The 18,989-nt window shown below is 41.1% G+C and overlaps 1 protein-coding gene across 2 annotated transcripts in view; it reads right to left on the bottom strand.

Annotated features, from left to right (window-relative positions):
- Window positions 1–18,989, bottom strand: part of VGLL3 (vestigial like family member 3) — a 64,666-nt gene that overhangs the window by 20,760 nt on the left and 24,917 nt on the right. For both annotated transcript variants that reach the window (XM_078656197.1, XM_078656198.1), the window contains exons 2-3: window positions 9,748–10,006; window positions 4,698–5,201 (exon numbers count right to left, since the gene is read on the bottom strand). In XM_078656197.1, coding sequence (XP_078512323.1) covers window positions 4,698–5,201; window positions 9,748–10,006 — 763 coding nt within the window. The remainder of the gene's footprint in view (window positions 1–4,697; window positions 5,202–9,747; window positions 10,007–18,989) is intronic.

The following is an 18,989-nucleotide window of genomic DNA, read 5'->3' as shown; positions in this document are numbered from 1 at the left end:
AAATTAGCAATCAATTAATCTCCCCGTACCTAACAAAAAACAAAAAAAATGAATGTGTCTTTGTGTGATGTACCTGGTACTCATGTAAAGCGACCCAATACTTTAAGGTACAGTTTGCGCTATATAAAAAAAACACTTTTAGGAAAAGGACACTGCATGATGAGCTTTCTTGTGTTTGGATAATCTTTCACCCCATGTAACTGGTCTCATTAAATAGATTATCTTCGAACTCAGCCTCAAATCTGGTACCCTGTTAGCTTTAAAGGTGATAAAAAAAAGAGATAATTTCATGTGTCTGTAAACAAAGCCATCATGTATAAGTTAAGTTTATTTAACCCTTTCACTGCGGCGCCTATTCCGCCGCAGTGCTAAGGGGCGGGGGGCCGCGCAGGGCTCCCGCGCTTGTGACAGAACAGCTCTGTCACGGCCCTCGGGTGAGCTGTGCTTGTGACGGAACGGTTCCTTCACGGCCCCGCCCGCTCAATAGAACGCTCAGCGTAGGCGCGGAATTCGCGCCACGCAGGCGCGGCGAGCGGGCCGTTACGGAACCGTTCCGTCACCAGCACAGCCCACCCGAGGGGTGTGACGGAACGGTTCCGTCACAAGCGTGGGAGGGGTTAAAGCACTTTGCAAAATTTGAATTTGAGATGGAACCCAAAAAGAACGCCAGGAATTCCAACAGTGCAGCAAAGGCGAAGGGGGTCTCCAGTACTCCCGGATTGTTGATTTGATTTACAACCCTCCACGTATACCGCTTTTCTTGTTCATAGGCAGACTGTGAATGTAGCATACAAGACCAAGGAGATGTAGCTGAAGACCATTCAATGTCTTTGATGTTGGGCAGGGGTGATTTTGACTGTCTACCTGGGATTGAGCAACAATGACCTATAGTATTCTGCTGTTGGTGAATGGATCATTTAATAAGTCTCGACTTCAGGTTACTACCCTATTAACTAAGTCAATGATTTAATCAAGTACAGACACAGAAAACATAATATGCACATATAACCTAGAATACCACTATAATACATGTGTTATATCACGTAACAATAACATTGCATCTGCTACATTGACCCCCACAACTACATCTCATGGTAAGTATAGCCAAGCAAATGTGCAGTTAAGAATAGTATTTATATACTTAGCTTGACCAGTGCTCGATAGGGAAATATAGAAGAGCACATGCTCGCTATGTCATTGTACCTGCTTGCGTCTGAGATGTGTCAGTGCACACTCATTATGGAAAATACCCTTTATAATGATGCCTTTACCATACAACACCTTTACCACGCAGGTATTATGTGTGCCTTTATGAAGCATTCCTTTACCATGGTGGGTGGGTAGAGGCAAAAGGGTGGTAAGGTTAGTTTTAGGGTTTAGGTGTGGGTAGTGGTAAATGGTGTTAAGGGTAATTTTAGGGTTTATGAGTGGGTTTTTGTAAAGGAAGGTAAGGGTAATTTGGGGGTTTATGGTTGGGTAGAGTTAAAAGTTGGTAAGGGTAATTATAGGGTTTGGGGCTGGGTCGAAGTAAGGGTAATTTTAGGGTTTAGGAATGGGTAGTGGTAAAGGAAGTTTACAAGTAAATTTAAAAGGGGCTGGTTGGAGTCTGTCGCAAAAAGGAAAGAAATTAATTATAAAATAAATTATATATTAAGTTTAGGGGTGGGTAGTAATAAAGGGAGGTATGGATACCTTTAGGGATGGGGATACATGGTAAAGGCCTCCATTTTAAAAGCATTGTGCAAATACCAAGAGGTACTGGTACTCTGCCTTTCAAATTAAAGAAGTGTAGATACTCAGTACCTGGCACTACCTGCCCATTTAAAGAGCAGACCATGCCAATGAAGCGGTGGACAATAGACTGTATGCAATTGCACTATAGGTTGACATTATCAACCTCAATATAATGTTGTATAACCAAACAAAGAGGCTCAAAATTGTAAAACAAGGACAGATCATATGTTTTATTTGAAACCTAATAAATATGTTTGCTCAGCGAAAGGTTTTGGACAGTGAGGTCTCCTGCATATTCTTTCATAGAAATCTGTCACACAGTGTGTTAAATATGCCATCTAGTCACCTATGACACTTGCTCCCAGCTGATCTCAGTGACTTTTAAGTATACTCCACGGGATGGTTGGTTGCCCTGGGAATAGGATTTTATTGGGCTGTATGTGTGTGCTCCCACTAAAAAGTATGATTGAATTGCGCGTTTTGGCTGGTGGAAGAGTTTATACTCAATATCTCAGAACTGAGTTGGTTATTATGGCAAGCCCGTAATCTTGGGTAATCATGGCTATAGGCCTGATGTGTTTATTTTGAAATGTTAGGATAAAGACACTAGACCAGAAATATTTATTGTGAAAACCATAAACTAAAGTTGATAGGCATTTCAGTGTAGATTATCAGTACCCTATATTATGACACTTGCTCAATATTGAATTTGAATATCATTTAGGTATTACTCCACAAGATGGGTCCACTAAAATTTAAGTATATGCATTCCTGAGAAGTAAGAATGTTTAACCCACTGTATAGCACATCATAGTTTATCTATCCATTGTCAGTGAGAAACTGCAAAGTTTATTTCATAGAATGTGGTACAGGAATGTTGGAAATAGGCAATGACCATAAAATGTGTCTTAATTCGTTTAAGATGTTTTTTTGGGAGGCAACATACAGATGTAACAGGTTCTCCCTTATTTAAAAGGTAATCTACGATGAAGAGCGTAAAAAGGGCTGGAATTAACTCTGATCGGACATTGCTCAGAGCCCTTGCAAATGGGTTCATGTCCATTTAGAGCAGCATTGATCTGCATCCTATATGAATATTATAGCAGTGTGCTGATTGATTGGCACCAGTGTGTGCACATCCAAAAGTAGTGATGCTATGATGAACATGTATTAAATCTGATTTTTTTAAATATATTTTTCCATTGCTGACTCCAAATCATTTGCTCGCCTATAACAGCAGTCTAGCTCATTGATTATCTGAAGAAACCTGTCAGATAGACTGCAACAGTTTCATCTATTTCCAAAGTTATGGTTCTGTGATATCCTTGATAGATGGGGCTCCTTTATCAGGGGCAGTGATAATTATTTCCCATCAATTTAGTTTGGGAGAGATAGAGAAGCATCATTTTAGCTTCCTCAAATACTACTGATTACGTATGTTATGACTGAGTATTCATGCATGACTCTAGTGCGGAATACTCAATATATATGATTCAACATATTATGGTGGAGCATTATTTTTTCAAAAGTCAATCTCCACCAATAAATTATGTACTATCTGAATAAACAAATTAACTTTATTAGAAAATAAACTACCTACTTGCTAGTCTTTAACATCCACCAATCCTAGAAATACCATCATGCTAACAACAAGAGTTGCAGGTACTAATCTTTGAGAATGCATGTCTGACAGGTTGCTCTTCAAGAAATGCCGGAAAACACAATTAATACAAACTGTGTATTCCTATTATTGCTTAGAGTTTATTTGGAGAGATGTTGTCTGTCCATTTACCACTTCACTGACTTTGTCAAAGCCAGTTGTATCCATTGACTATCGACAGTGTGAATATGGAACCGGACGTTGGTTTAATATGGATGCCTAGACCTTCAGCTCTGTGTCTGTTCTCCAGAATTTAGCAAGATATTCTGAAACGAGTACCACTTTATGAAATATAGTTACTTCCCTATTAATGTAAAACATTGTTGCATTTTTAAAAAGAGAATATTTACAGCAAAACATCTTGCCTTGTGGTTTCTAGCACAATATATTTTCTTACCAAACTGCGTAATGGAGATGGCCTACCTAGTTTAAACAGAACTGTTTCAATTTGAATCAAAACTAAACACAATAACAGCAGAATTTGAGTACCATTTTTGACTAGGGCAGTGGGTGCTCGGCCTTCCACTTACAAATCATGTCCACAAAATGCTTGTATTAAAGAGTAACCTTTGTGGTACACCATTTGACAGTAGCCTTCCTATAGAGTCTCAGATCCTGATGGTTGTTGTGATCAGCCCTTAGTTATGTGAGTTGTAAAGACTTTTGTTGCTCCTGATCCTAAATCAATGGCCTTTGCCTTTTCATGGTAATAATCTCGGACAGTGGGATAATATGAAATGCACATCTTCCTTTGTAGATTGGTGCAAGATTTAAACTTCATTCATAGTGTTGCAACTTATCTGTTAGCACAAACCCCACTTCAAGCACTTTATATATTTGTCAAAGCTCCAATTCTAATTTAACATACTTGCCTTTAAAGTTCTTCATAAGTCAGATCTAGAGTGTCTTGCAGAGAATGTTCACTAGTAATGCAACACCAAGACATGGCCTTAAATCAGCCAAGATAGGCAGGCTTTTCTCTCCATGTGCATAACAATCTATATTAAGATAAAAGCCTTCCGAGAGTGACACATAGAGTATTGCTAACTGCCCCAGTGCCCTTAGGTACTGCTAAATCCCTAGACTACTTTAAGACGTTGAAACAAATGTTTTGCTCAGCATCACAAATTCACCACTCCAATCTTTAAAACTGAGTGTTTGGTATTTCCAAAGTGTTATGAATTTTACAGTGTCAAGGGGACCTACATGAAAAGATTATTGATGAGGTTTGGATATACATGATTACATCACAAGCAACATGCGGCAGGCTACATAGGAAATAAATGCAACTCTAGAGACTCACCTGTGTCAAAGCTAAAATTGGGAACAATGTCCACTGTGCCATGAAATGCTCCAGCCCAGGTGGAGGTAGCAGTGGTAGCACTAGTAGGGTCAGTCTTTGCAATGTCGCTTTGTGGAGCAGGAATCCTGGCTGCTCGTACAGAAGGCATCAATAAGGATCCATATCGTGGGTCAAGGTGTGAGCTGGGATGGTGATGATGGTGCATATGTGGGTGAGAGTGGTGATGATGCATGTACACGTCATGCATGTGAGCATACGAAGGGCTTGCCTGAGATGTCAATGGATAATGCCATGTTTCAGACACAGCAGGAGGATGGGATGGTGCAGTCTGATGAAGGCTGTGTCCAGGCCAGCTGCTAAGATCTGCTGATGAGAAAGTACATCCTACAGTCACTGGTAAGTCAGGGTGTACTGCACCCAAACACGGTGGTGGTGGAGGCTGGTAGGAACTGGTCCAAAATGATGAAGGAAAATTGCTACGTTGACTTGAAAAGGTTGAGCTCTCTGATAAACAGATAAAAGAAAACAAAGATTATTCCAGATATAGGTATGTTTTACAATTAGATCAGCTTTTAGCATTATTTGAATTGCTCAAGTCACTCCACAATAACAAATAAAGCACTACATCACATTTCATTCAATAGCCACAGTTGAAACCATTTTTATTCACTGAGGTTAAAGGGAGGAGAGGGTTGCTGTTGTATTCCAAGATTCTAGAAGATTCTGACTGTCACCAGCATGTTTGGCATCCGCACTTGAAGGCATGTAAAACATGACATTGGCGTAGATAATCAAGGGATGTTGGGATAAGAAATTAAAATAAAATTGCATGCAGTGGCTTAGTTTGGCACACACACCTCAAGAAAGACATATTTCTGGGTAGAAATAGTGTATTTAGAGAACTGAGTCTATATTAACTGCAAAAGAATTTCATTAGTAAAATGAGTGAAAGAGTTTGTTGTGTGGTTAAGAAAAACCCATTGCAAAAGTAAACATAAAACAAAAACAATAACCTCAACAGTAAAACTAAGTGGTAAATAGCATCAATGATGTCTGAAGAAAGTTAAAACAAAGGCTCTTTTTTAACTCTTATGTTTCACTTTTCACTTAATATGTTGGCATGAGCCAATATTCTTGGCACTTCAGCTGTTTGTGTGATTGAAGTACTTACCCACCCTCAATAACATCATAAGGAGTGGACATATCACTCAGATGTCCACTGCTGGAACAGTAGTATGGACACTGGCAGCAAGAAAATTGGATTTTAAGAGACAAGGTTCTCATAAAGTAATTGAGGACACACGCATAAATACTTGGCAGAAACAGAATGAGTAGACAGACTGGATCTTGTAAGAATGAACAAACCCACAGGTTGAGCTGTAACAGTTTGCTTGAAGACAAGACAAGTGTGCTATCATAACAAATCTTTAAAAAGATTTAAAGGTGACAGAAACTCAGGCAGGTGATTACTCCGGGGTCAAGAACAGGAAGCTACAGAGTTTCCCTGCATCATACCCCAGACCAATGCTTTAATACACTGAGCAGGGGCAGATCTTGCACTGTGGTAGTACTTTACAAAGCTTCATATCGCTGCAAGTGTTTGCGTGATCAGAACAAATTCTAGTCTAATCCGACGTTGCCTCATGGAGGAAGGGAGAGCAAATAGGCACCCAAATAAAGCAGATTGTATTAAGTCCAACCATTTGGCAAATCTGCCCAGAAAGCCTTAAATTGCTAAAGTAAGAGCATGGAAGGAATTTTGCCTCAATGATTTTATGAATACTATCAGAGGGATGAATTAGAAGCAGAGAGCATACTCTGTGCATTGTGAAATTCAAAGTTAAAACTCTGTGTTTCAACTGATTTTTGAATGGAGTTGAAATGTCGGGCTGCTGTCATGGTCTTTCAAGACTCTAAGAAAATTAAACATGTAATACCCTTGTCACCTAGAAACCATGAGTAGCTTTTTAAAGTCCTTTCAGAGAAGACCATTAACTTCCAGTCTGTAGACCTATTGCCAGTACAACTATCAATTGACATCATGGCCCTTTGAAGCGTTATTGCAATAAGACAAAATTAGACCATGTTGTCCAAATACTGCAGAAATGTGAAGCATGCTGTGTGATTTTGTGGGATATTTATTTAAATGTAATTGACAAAGTCAGTTAAATATAGGCTAAATATCGTGGAGCGAACCCTGAGTTAAGCAGAGATTGATGGCTATCTGTGGTGTTACATGATAGTATGCATGATCTAAATTTAATTTGCGACCAGTGTTCTTGCAAAGGCCCATGACTTACTTATCTGGCTTAGAACAAATAAGGATCCTGCAGACACCATCAAAATTGTCCATAAAATAGATAAATCAGGCAATAAATTGAACCGGTTTACAATTGATATACCAGTGGACTAGCATGTTCAAATCAACTATATGTCTAAAATCAAAAGTCACAGAAGAAAAGAAAAACCAGTCTGAAGTAGTGGAACTAAATGTCTGTCTGATCAATCCTGGATCTTCTTCAGCAACAGCATAGCATAAACGTTTGCCTGGACGTTCAAAAGAGCGAAGTTAGTAACATAGATTATCCCTAGATGAAATAAAATAAGGCAATTGCTTGACATAATGTGTTATGTAAGTCAATCGAGGTTTAAAATGCAGAGAAGAAAAGGATAACCTCTCAATAGAATGATGTTTGCAGACCTTATTATATCAGCCTTCATAAAAGGTAGCCCAATACTGCTCAGTGATGCAAAGATAGGTGTTAGCTTTCCTTTGTGGAGAGCCGTACCAGGTCTTCACGATTTCGCCCTAGAGGGTAGTAAGGTCTCACAATGCCACACACCTAAAGACTGACAGATCTAAATTTAGTTCAATGGTTTATGTGCCATACTGCATTGTCTCAAGTTTAGTGGAAAAATGTGGGAATCAAAAAAGGCTGATCCTCCTTGATGTAATGTTAAGTCACTTATGCAGAGTACCCTAAATTCAATCCTACTTTGAATTGTCACCCATGCAGATTTTCCAGATCATCTAGAATTATATGGTCAAAAAACCTGAGATCGAAGACATTTTAGCTGCGTTATTTTGAATGTCATTTAGACAGCAAACAAGATATGCCTTAAGGATGAGTAACACTTCAAACATAGTCAGCTCTGGAAGTTCAAACACTGGCATTTTCTGTGCATTAAAATGTTAATAAATAAATAAACGGTGTCCATGAAAATGAGGTCTGCACAAAGCCTATGTTGCTTACCACTTAAAATGGAACAAAGACATTTACCAGTGCTTGTCTCTAGATCTCTCCGTGATTAGGGCGGGCTGGGCTCCTTGTTTTTGGGGCCTCATGCCACTGTGCTTGTTGATCGCTACACCACTAGGTATGGCTTCTACCATCAACGTGTTTGTGTTACCAAATGCCAGCCAGTGTTTTGAAAGGCGCAATAAACAGTCTGCAGGAGGTATAATGTCAAGCGATGATTTACAGAGCCTATTCAACACACCCACAAATTAAAAAGAATTGTTCCGTGAATCAATCTACTGCCCTCACCTGATAACTTTAGTTTTCCAATTCATTGCTAAAATAATGTGGAAGGTTTTGCATTTTATGTCTGTGACAGGGATTTCACACTCATTCACCATTAATGATCACCAGAGCTATTTATGTGGTTTGAATTGAATTCTGCTGTCAGGAGATCTCAAATAATCCAACGTGAAGAATTCCCTAAGGACATATCTGGTGGCCTACCACAGATCAGAGTGCCCCTTTAAAGTTAATAAAGTATTTGTGGCAAGATGAGCTGTAATTTAATATAACTACTTGGGCTGACCCCTCGAACATACCAATGAGACAACATGCCAGGGTAATGTTGCCATTGACATACAACGGTACACAACTATTCATCTAAATAACTTGTAAAAACATTTGTCAATGTCTTTCACTGTATGCCTTTTAAGGCATCCGAGAAAAGAGACAGAAGGAAACATGCCCATATTCGCAGAGTCTTCTCTGATACATGTAAACCAACGTTTGTTGAGATTCGTTTTTGTTCTTGTTTACAAGAATTATGACACATCGTTATCCTGTATATAAATACAGCATAACCGCAGTTTATTTTAGAAATGATCTGCCATGGGCTGGGCATTTGATGTCAGTAACATCCTGGCAGCCCCGAAAAGCCGCCAAGTGGCAATGTGGTGGGTCTACATGTTTCACTCTCCTTTCATATCTAGATAATGGAAAGGCAAATATGCAAAGAATGTACATATCTGCATTTAGGGCTCCTCAAAGTTCAAGGCCAGCGTTTTGAGGAATAGGCAACCAATTATTTATTTGTGTGGGTGGCGGGAACCACCACTAATTGTCTGGGTCTGGGGCTTATTTTTCATCATCACACTTTAAGAAAAAACAAGATTGAGAAAAGTGAAGAGGAAGACATGAAATAGTGACAAAGCGAAGGAACAGGAATAAAAACGAACCCTCCAAGAATGAGTGTAAAAGACAGAAAGTGTTGTGTGGTGGAAGGAAGAGGCATTAGGTGGACTCAAGACTAGGCAGCCTCGGGAATCTCTAACCCTGGTAATTGGCAGTGCCCACACAGCAGCCTTAAAAAATGTTTAAAGACTACATTTTTTTCTCCAAAATTAAGTACTGCGGGCAGGTGGCAAATAAAACAGTGGAGTACTTATTTCAAGACTCAATAATAATCATTCGAACAATCTGGCTATGCTTTGACTCACTTCCGTGGGTATATTTGAACTCTGAAGGATTGCCGAAACAACCAGTTTACGACTCTCTAAAATTCTGCTTCTTCATAGCCTCCGGCAATAATATTTGGCGCAACCTCCGTTAACTAAATTATGCAGTCACTCACTGCCCATTCGTCACAAGCTCTGTGCAAGACCAATACTGCTACACTGGTCATACAGATGGAATAATTGCTAGCTATTTCTCCAGATCATTAACTTCCAATTAAACTCCATTGCCCCTACTTATCTCACTCTGCTTCTATGCATGTGAATGGTACTTTTAGCAACAATGCAATAGCTGACCTCTCCACAGTGGGCTGGTCCCCATCTTGGTCTTCGAACCGGCAACTTCTGGGTTGAAACTGCTGGCTTGGCTCAAGGCCCTTGAGAAGTGTTCATCCACCACCGACCCAATGTCTCCCTGGAAATAGGTGAACAGGACACAGCGGGAGTTTAGGTACTCCATCTCTGCCGGCTGCTCCTTCTCATCCTCTTCTTGCTTGGTGGTGGCAAGTGTTGCTTCCAGAGCTTCTTGCATCTTGGTGTGCGCAGCTAGCTTCTTCTGAAAGGAGAAGGTAAGTACAGTATCACTTGTGAGCAGCCTGAAAAGTGGTGTATGCTGCCATGATGCATCCTTAATAAGCCTGGGTGAAATGTGGGTGATTTCTGCATGTTGTGCACAAGGATGCATTTTGCATTTTAAAAAATCACTAGGGGCCATATGTATCAAGGCCAAATGGGTTCGCAAACGCTGAAATTCGCAGAATTTCGGCGTTTGCGAACCCATTTTCGCAAAATGGTATGTATGAAAGTATTTGGGTGCAAAATAAGGAATCGCAAAATTTGCCATTCCTTATTTTGCGATTGCAGTTAAGGAATCGCAAAGTTTGCGATTCCTTAAATGCAATATATGATGAAAAAAATAATTCCAAAATGCCCTTAAGGAATCGCAAATTACCACCAACTTGTAGTTGGTGGTAATTTGCGATTTCTTTTACAAATGCACTTTATGCAATTTGTAAAGGTGCCATGTGACGCTCATACATGCCCTTAGGGCATGTATGTGCGCCATATGCGCACACATGTCATTTTCAGGGGTGCAGCAGGGTGTTCTTGAGACACCCCTGCACCCTTGAAATTATTCTCAATTTGCGATTAGCAAATTGTGAATCACAAATTGAGATTAATTTCACATTCATTCCTATGGGCCTCCTGGCCCATAGAAATGAATGGGAAATTATTCCTGAATTGCGATTAGCAATTTGCTAATCGCAATTAAGGAATTTTAAGGAATCGCTAAAAAAAAGCGATTTTCTACATACATACCATTTTGCGATTTCTAAATAGTGATTCCTTAATATTCGCTATTAAGAAATCGCAAAAGGGTATGTTGATACATATGGCCCAAAATCGCGTATGATGTGAACAACAGCCGCTTGTGGTCGGTTCATTCGTTTCTTTACTCGTGCTCCTGCGATAGGATTTTTACCCGAACAAAATATCAATTACATGATGTAATCTCAGGCATTTTGTGTAAAAATCACATCATGAAATTCCAGAAATGAAGCAAATTACGCCTGCGTAAATTAAATCTCGTCGCAGTTCAGTCCTCATTCACATGAGCCTAGAGGTTTCAAGCAATCCCCCATTTACACACTCACATCATATAATTGCATGCATCTGGTTGGCTGTTTGCCTGGTTCCAACGCTACAGGAGATCGTAGATGCGTGTATTCAGCAGCAACATACTGCCATGGTTTGTTAGTACTAATAACCATGCAGTCTTACACCCAACCCACTTCTCCTCACTGTAGACTTAAAGACGAATGATCTCATTCTGAACCAGTCGAAATGTAAACCTATGATTTTCCCTTCCCAGAAAGAATGAGTTATCTTTTAAGACACACACAAAATAATAGACCAGCCCACGGTGTTGGTCTTTTTTTTCTGTTTGTGACGTCACTAGGAGTAATAGCTCTCAAATGTTGAATATTGAAGGTACAATGTTGTGCTAAGGCAAGCAATTGAGCAAGCTAACCACTGAAGAACAGAAGCAAGAAGTCAATTTAACAAAATCTCTGTTTTTCTGCCCATGCTTGCAAATCACAACAGGCAGAGATAAAAAAAAAATGTTACAGGGAAAACATATAACATTTGGAGATGAAGAATGTGGTGGAATTCATGCACTATAATTTTAGAAATTTAAACCCAAACTTTTCATATTGAAAATCACACGCAAATACTTACACTGGAGTTTTCCAAATTCATCAATGGCATGATTGTAAACATTTCACAGAAGCCTAAAGTGTATTTTGATTCGTGAAAATAAGAGCGCCTTAGTCATTACTTAAAGCATTACACGTAGTTATTCTCTGTACGTTTGTTTATATGATTGTTGTTTTCAATTTTAGAATTGTTACTTTAGATATCAAATAACAACACGAGTGGACAAGAACCCTGATGGAGCCCTAAGAGGCAAGCCTGTTGTTATCTCAAAGCCTGGTTCATTGACATCGTGAAAACATTTTTAAATGTATACATCATACATCACAGACTTATGCCAAAAGTTCACATAGATTTATGCATATTAGAGAATTTACAAATTATAAACAGGATTTTACACCAGGAAATCGAGGCACGTTGTCGTTATCCCATCTTACTCCTACTCTCTTTTACTTACTCCACTGGGTTATCCGCAGCATGGACAGTAGTATAAATGTGCATCAGCAACTTTTCTTTTTTTTCTATTTTATTCAACATGAAGAAAATGCACATGTAGATAAAAGCCACCCTGAAGAAATAAGTGTGCTTGGATTATTTTCATATCCAATTTATATACCAATAGCCTGATTATAAGTGGTCCTTTAAATTGTAATCCTTGTCCACACAACAGTTTGTACAGGTATTACAATTTCAAGTGGCGTGATATTTAATGCACTTGGTAATTGCCTAGTGTGATAAAGATACCACTCTTCGTTAACTCTGGGCAGGTTAAACCTGACAGAATTGAACATGGCAAGGGAAAAGAGCTAGTATTTATGGGAACATGCTGATTTTGGTGCAGAGAGCACCAACATATGGATATTATTCTCCAGAATTTCAGAATATGTGCTAATTATTTCACCCTATAAATTCCGAATATCTCAGTGTCAGATTTTTATCGGAAACAATTATTACCATTTCCAACAGAGCCTACTAGTAATTAGTGGTGGGCAGACCTCACAGACTTTCGCTCTGCGGAGTTACATCAAAACTCTACAATATTCCACAGACATCGACCAATGAATGGAATATGCAAGTAAAGCTGCTCACATTGAGATTTAGTGCAAGTGGTGTGTTCTACCTTGAAAAGTTAGCGCAAACTGCACTACGCAGTGTGCAAAAACATGTGGCTAGTTGAGTTGATATTGCGGCTGCTCGAGTAGATGAAATGAAAAGGAAATTTATAAAGCGCAACTGTCATTCCTAAAGGAGTCTCCTGGCGCTAACTACAACCGGTCAGATGGATGACTGAAACCTAAATAAGCTTTTGGCAGCATTCCACGAATAGCCCATAAATTCATGTTTTTAACTGTTTTCTAAACTGCCCCTCTTGTTTAAAGGCCCTCAGTTCATTGGGCACGCTATTCCAAGCTTTGGCTCCCAGAACAGTCGCTGTCCTTCCGCCTCTGGTGATTAGCTTAAACGTTGGGATGCTAAGCAGGTTAGCCGTGGTTGACCTTAGTGTTCTTGTCGTGATATATGGCTTAAATCTTACTGAAAGATATCCCGGACCTAGCTTGTGGAAGGCTCTAAATGTTATCAATGAAATCTACCTGAGAAGCACGCCTCTGACCGTGCACGCTAGCGACTGCTCACATTAGAAAATCTCGCTGGAAGTCCTCCTCGTGACTGGAAATTGTGCTAAGGGGTGCCAAATCTCACTCAGCTAACCAGCTCACATTTCTGGTGCCCCGTGGGAGAAAAAGAATCAGCTACACAGTGATTAGGGAACTATGCCAGAACTCCATGTTACCAGAGTTGCTTAAATTCCGCCTATTCCCCGAGAAAAATTAAATTTCCCACCCAGGCCTACTAGTGAGACCCTTACTTATGCATTTTGAGCACTAAACCTAAACATGCATTTTGGGAGTAAGCAGGCAAGCTATGAGTATCTATGCATACTGTTATGGTAGAGCCATGTGTTTTGACCACATTCACAGTGGTCAGTACCCCACCTATGAAAACACAAGTCATCTCACCTAAATGTAAAATATGGCCCGGGGAAATCTTCAATGCTGGTGTATTTTTTTCTGCATCATGATTTTTCTCAGGATGGTCTACAAATCCTGATTCATGTTTTTGGAATTCAGACATTAAATCCTACTTTTTGGGAGAATAAGTTAAATGTTTTATGACGCCGGCTATTTGCCATTGTGGAAAGATGTTACAGTATGACTATGAAGCCTGTTAATCATTGTTTGATGGAAGTGAACATTATGGGCATGTGAGTTAAAGATTGAGAAGAAGTGAGAACATGGAATGGCCTAATATGAGAGTAGAAGAATATGCTAACTCTGCATTGATTAGAGACAAGATTTCAGTATTCACTAACCACTTTAGATACTAATCTGCATTTCTAAGCTAAACCCCTATAATGAATCCTTCTGTTTGGTTATCAGGTTATCACAGAATGCTCACTGTGTCTCTGGATTCAAGCTATCCTGGCTGATGAGGGGTGAAACCCCGAAACCGGTCCTAGGATGCCTGTTTCCGGTCCAGGGAGGACCTGGCTTGGCAGTTCAAGTTGGACTGTTCCCATGAGGCACAGGATCAAGACTGCTTTGCATATGGCCAGGTCTACACTGGGGGGCATGGTGAGCAAAATAATTATGGATTTAAACCAGATCTCTTGACTGTGGGTGAATGTTTGTATTTGTTCTGCATTACGTCCATCAATTGTGTGTCTTTTGATATATGTTCTCTCAGCATCTTTGACTAATAAACAGAAGCACTGGCATAAAGAGATAAGCAGAATCAAATCATGTAAGAAACAGACTGGAAGTTCACAAGAGACTTGCATAAAATATTGAGTCACCAGACTGAGTGCATTGGCCATACAGCATAGGCCATACTGCCTACCTTCATGGTTGCTTTGGGCCATAAGGAGCAGCACAGACCACATACCATGGCTTTGAAAAGCAGCACATGTCACACTAATCTTGAAAACAGCTAATGCAGATCCAAGTGACCCAGTTAACTATCGCCCCATATCTCGCCTCCTTATGTTGGGTAAAGTTCTGGAGACTTACGTCAACAAACAACCCTCCTCTTATTTGGAGACCCCCAGTTTGTTGGATGCCTCTCAATTGAGCTTCAGACCTTCCCACAGTACGGAGATTTCCCTTCTTGCAGTAGGAGAATACACCAGGCTATCTCTTGATGCTGTAAATCCCACAATGCTGGTTCTGCTCAGTCTGTCGGCGGCATTTGATACAATTTCTCATTACATTTTGATACAATGTCTTCAATAGATAGGCATCCCGGGCGCTGCCCTTGACTGGTTCAAGGATTTTCTAATAGACAGGATTCAGACTGTATATTGGCACCTAACACTCATAAACCATCCTTTTGGACAAGGGGTTACTGCAGGGCTCCTCCTTGAGCCCCACACTTGTCAACATCTATGTGGCCCCCCAACCCAATTGGTCAAGTCCTGTGGGTTTGAAATACTTTCCTATGCTGACGACATCCAACCGGGTATCTTACGTGGGCATGACAATGAGAAAGTCAAACAGCGATTTGTTGCATGCTTGAAGAAAATTGCCATTCGGATGTCCCACAGTTGTCTTCAAATGAACGGGGGCAAAAAAGAGATTCTTCTGTTTGGTAAAGCCCAACTATATTTTTCGAATGACTGGTAGTCAGCTGTGTGCCCAGCAGAACAGCAAGGAATCTGGGTATACTTTTGGGTGACACTCTGTCCATGAACGACCAGATCCTTTCCACCTGCTGCGCTTGGTTTGGCATATTGCACCTTCTTAGGAAAGTCTTTCAGTAGCTTCCTTTGTGTTCTCGGAAGTCACGTATCCAGTGACTAATCATCAGCCGCTTGGATTACAGCAATGCACTGTTACTCACCATAAATGAATCCCTTGTAGCCGAAATGCAGGTAGTTCAAAACCACGCCTCCCACATGGTTGACAACCTGCCTCTGCTGACACCATCAGCTCCCACACTCTGAGCCCTCCTCTTGCTCTGCATTAAAAAGAGAGCACTGTTTAAACTCTTTTGCCTCACTTACAAATCTTTATCAGGCTTAGGTCCAAAATACCACCAGGACCGTACCTCCCTGATAGATCTAAAAATCAACTCCTGCAACATCTACAGCGCATTTGTATGTCAAAATATGGCGGCTGGGCATTTTCCTCTCTCACCCGGCATCACTGGAATAGGGTCTCTCTGTCTATTCATGCATGTCCCAGTTTCTTTGGCTTAAAAAAAAATCTCAAAATGTGGCTATTCTAATTAGCTGCCTCTCTCATCTCCTGCCTGCCAGAGCGCCAAGATGTCCCTTCGGGGTCGAGTTGCATGCTATACTAAGAGCCATTTGACATACTCACTTCTAGTGTGAAAAGAAAATGGCTTTATTGAAGACATACATTTTACCCGAGGCATTGCCTCCCAAAACTAGACCTCACTGTACATTACTTCACCTAATTCCCCATATCCACCACCCCTAAATGTACTGCTCCCGTTTAACATCCGTATCTTGCAACTGTAACTCCTACCCTGGCATTGAACTGTCAACCTTTATTTATTTATTTATTTGTTTGATATTTTATAAAGCGCTTGGTTACACCAGCAAGTGTGTCCCCGCGCTATTTCCTGCTGTTGTTTCCTTTTAGCGTGTGATTCTAATTGTGGAGAGAGGAGCCTATTTGGAACATTGAGGTTTGGGGAACAGGATTGTTTTAAGTTCTTTACAGAATATAAGCTCCGAATTTTCCAAGCGCAGCTTTTCTGGCAGCTTGTTCCACAGCCTAGCAGTCAAAGCTCTAAAGGATTTTCCACCCATTCTTACAATGATAAACAAATTGACCTACATCTATTATCATCTAAGTATCCTAACTCTTAACTTTTTCTTCCTTCAGGTTTAACTTTATGATGCCCCTCTCCATTTTCTGGCTTGCCCTATAATAACAACCATCATTTTAATGAATAACCAAGTCAATTGCATTGCCTAGCGCCTGCTTCAAGCGAAAACAACAACAAAAAAAACAACCATCAATTTTTTAAAGTCAAAAGGCACCCTTCTTTTAATATAACCATAATCCCAAACTCCTCCCTCTAGGAAAGGGTGGGTGGGGCAATTTTTCTTACAGCTACTGACGGCCACCGTGTCACCACAAAATAGTGTCAGGTAATATAAAATGGCTGTTTTTATATCATGATATACATCCCAACGCAGCACAGCCCAAAAGAAGCCTGATGCAGCCTGGGCTGCACCATTTCCCAAAATCCCTGCGGGGCAACACCTTCCTTCGGTCGGCTGCCCTCCAAAGCCTAATGACACGAAGAAAATGTGAAGGCTATGTAAAGCCTGTTCTCCGAGATAAACGAGTCATACTTTGCTATGTCATACTTCCATGCAGGGAATCAATCTTTGATAATCTCTCATCTCGGCATGTATGCTCGCTGGTAAAACAACTTCATCATCACTTGACGTGACTGATTTCTTGCCTGTTTAATGGACAATACCTCAGGCACTTTGAATTCACTGTTTATTAGGTTGAGCCTGGCAGCGCATGTGCTGCTCTGCGAGGCATGCTTCATTGAGGTAGGTACTTGAAGCTTTACCCACTCTCCTCCCACATTTTTCATTGGCTTGTGTCATTGTCCACTGTAAACTGTGGCTGTTCATTGGTCAAAAGGCTTAGTAGTCCCTCCTTAGCACCGCCTTGTCTCATTTTGTAACCTCCCATGGTGACCACCAGCGTAGCTAGGGGGGTGCGGGGGGGGCGGACCGCCCCAGGCGGCACCCATTAGGAGGCGGCGGTCCTGCGGTAGCGGTGGCCCATTGCTCGGCCTTTGTAATTTATTTGGGGACACTGACTGACAGACACTACTGTCAGTCAGTGTCCCCAAATAAATTATAAAGGCCGAGCAAGCAAGCCTCGTCTAATTAAATAAATAGTGCGCACTGCACGCCCGGCATTTTCATGAATTAAATGGACAGTGCGCTGCTGCGCATGTCCACTAGACCCACGGCAGGCCTCTCTGAGCCAGGCTCTTATTAATTATGGCGCGCCGCGCACGCAGATGTCTTCGAGAGTACGTGTGGGGGTGCGTGTCATGCGCAGAAGGCTAAGCGCAATTAAAAGTGCCAGTGAGCCTCCTTCGCCGCCGAGTGAGGCGAGGTGGGGCAAGGCATCCCACCAAGAGTGAGTACTACCTTAGAAAGAGACCGTCACCGTGCGGCGCCCCCGGCCCGCCGGCCCGCCGGCCATAATTATTCATAGCCCTGCTGCCTGGGCTAGCCAGCCTTGCCCTGCTTTCGGCTGCCTGATTGTGCCTGCCTCTGAAGCTGCAGGTCGTCTCCCGGGCCTCAGGTGAGTCTGTTCTTTGTCATCACCTGTTTATTCCTGTCAGGATTGTGTTATTTATTATTCAGGGATCCGCGTGCGTTGACGGGCCCTCTAAGGTGAGTTTCGGTGTGTAAAGGTTACAACTGATCGCGATGGAGTGTATGTTGTATACAGGGACAAGGTCCGATCCAATGGAAAGTTTAGCTTCTGATTTAGTCATTTTTTTGGAGGAAGTCATCGTCAAAAAGGTTTTTTGATATTTGGGTGCCAGCTAGTTCCGAAGAGAAGTTTGTCAATGGTGGGTGGCTGAAGTGCAGGATCTTGGTAGGAGCCTTTGCTCTGGCAGGCAGTTCGAGACTCTTGATGTCGGGAAAAACTCCAAGCAGGTGATGTCCGAAGTCTCAGCCAAGGAAGGTATCGTAAACGATGGGGTGCTGTAGGGCGTTGAACGACTACTGAACTTGTAACAGAATGTACACATGAATGAAATATGGAAAGGAATCGAAGAAACAATTGAGAGAAAAACAGCATTTTAAAAATTAGTAATGCTTAAACACCTTTTTGAATGAGCAACTCAATGAATGTACTATAAACTAAGAGTGTAATGCTTACTTCACAAAATATAGCAATTAAATATCCATATAGTCTTCCCAACATTGAGTGAACAGATTAAAAGGAAGGATGGAGCACTAGAGTATGTGGAGTTGGCCTAACGGCTAGGGCGCTTGACCTCGGATGTGGGGATCTGGGTTTGACTCTCGGTAATGACGCCAAACATCCTGTGACTCTGGGAAAATCACGTAATCTCCCCGTGCCTAACATAAATGAATGTGTGTCCTCATGTAACGTAACTGGTGCTATGAAAAGCGCTCTGATACCTGATTCGGTTTGGGTCACGTTTGTGCTATATAAAACCATGCCAAAAAAAAACTTTTGCTATTTAAATTGCAACCTTGCCAGGATAGGAGGCAGGGACTT

Source organism: Lissotriton helveticus, chromosome 8 (genome assembly GCF_964261635.1).
Source record: "Lissotriton helveticus chromosome 8, aLisHel1.1, whole genome shotgun sequence".
NCBI lineage: Eukaryota > Metazoa > Chordata > Amphibia > Caudata > Salamandridae > Lissotriton > Lissotriton helveticus.
This window is presented reverse-complemented; position numbering and strand designations above follow the sequence as displayed.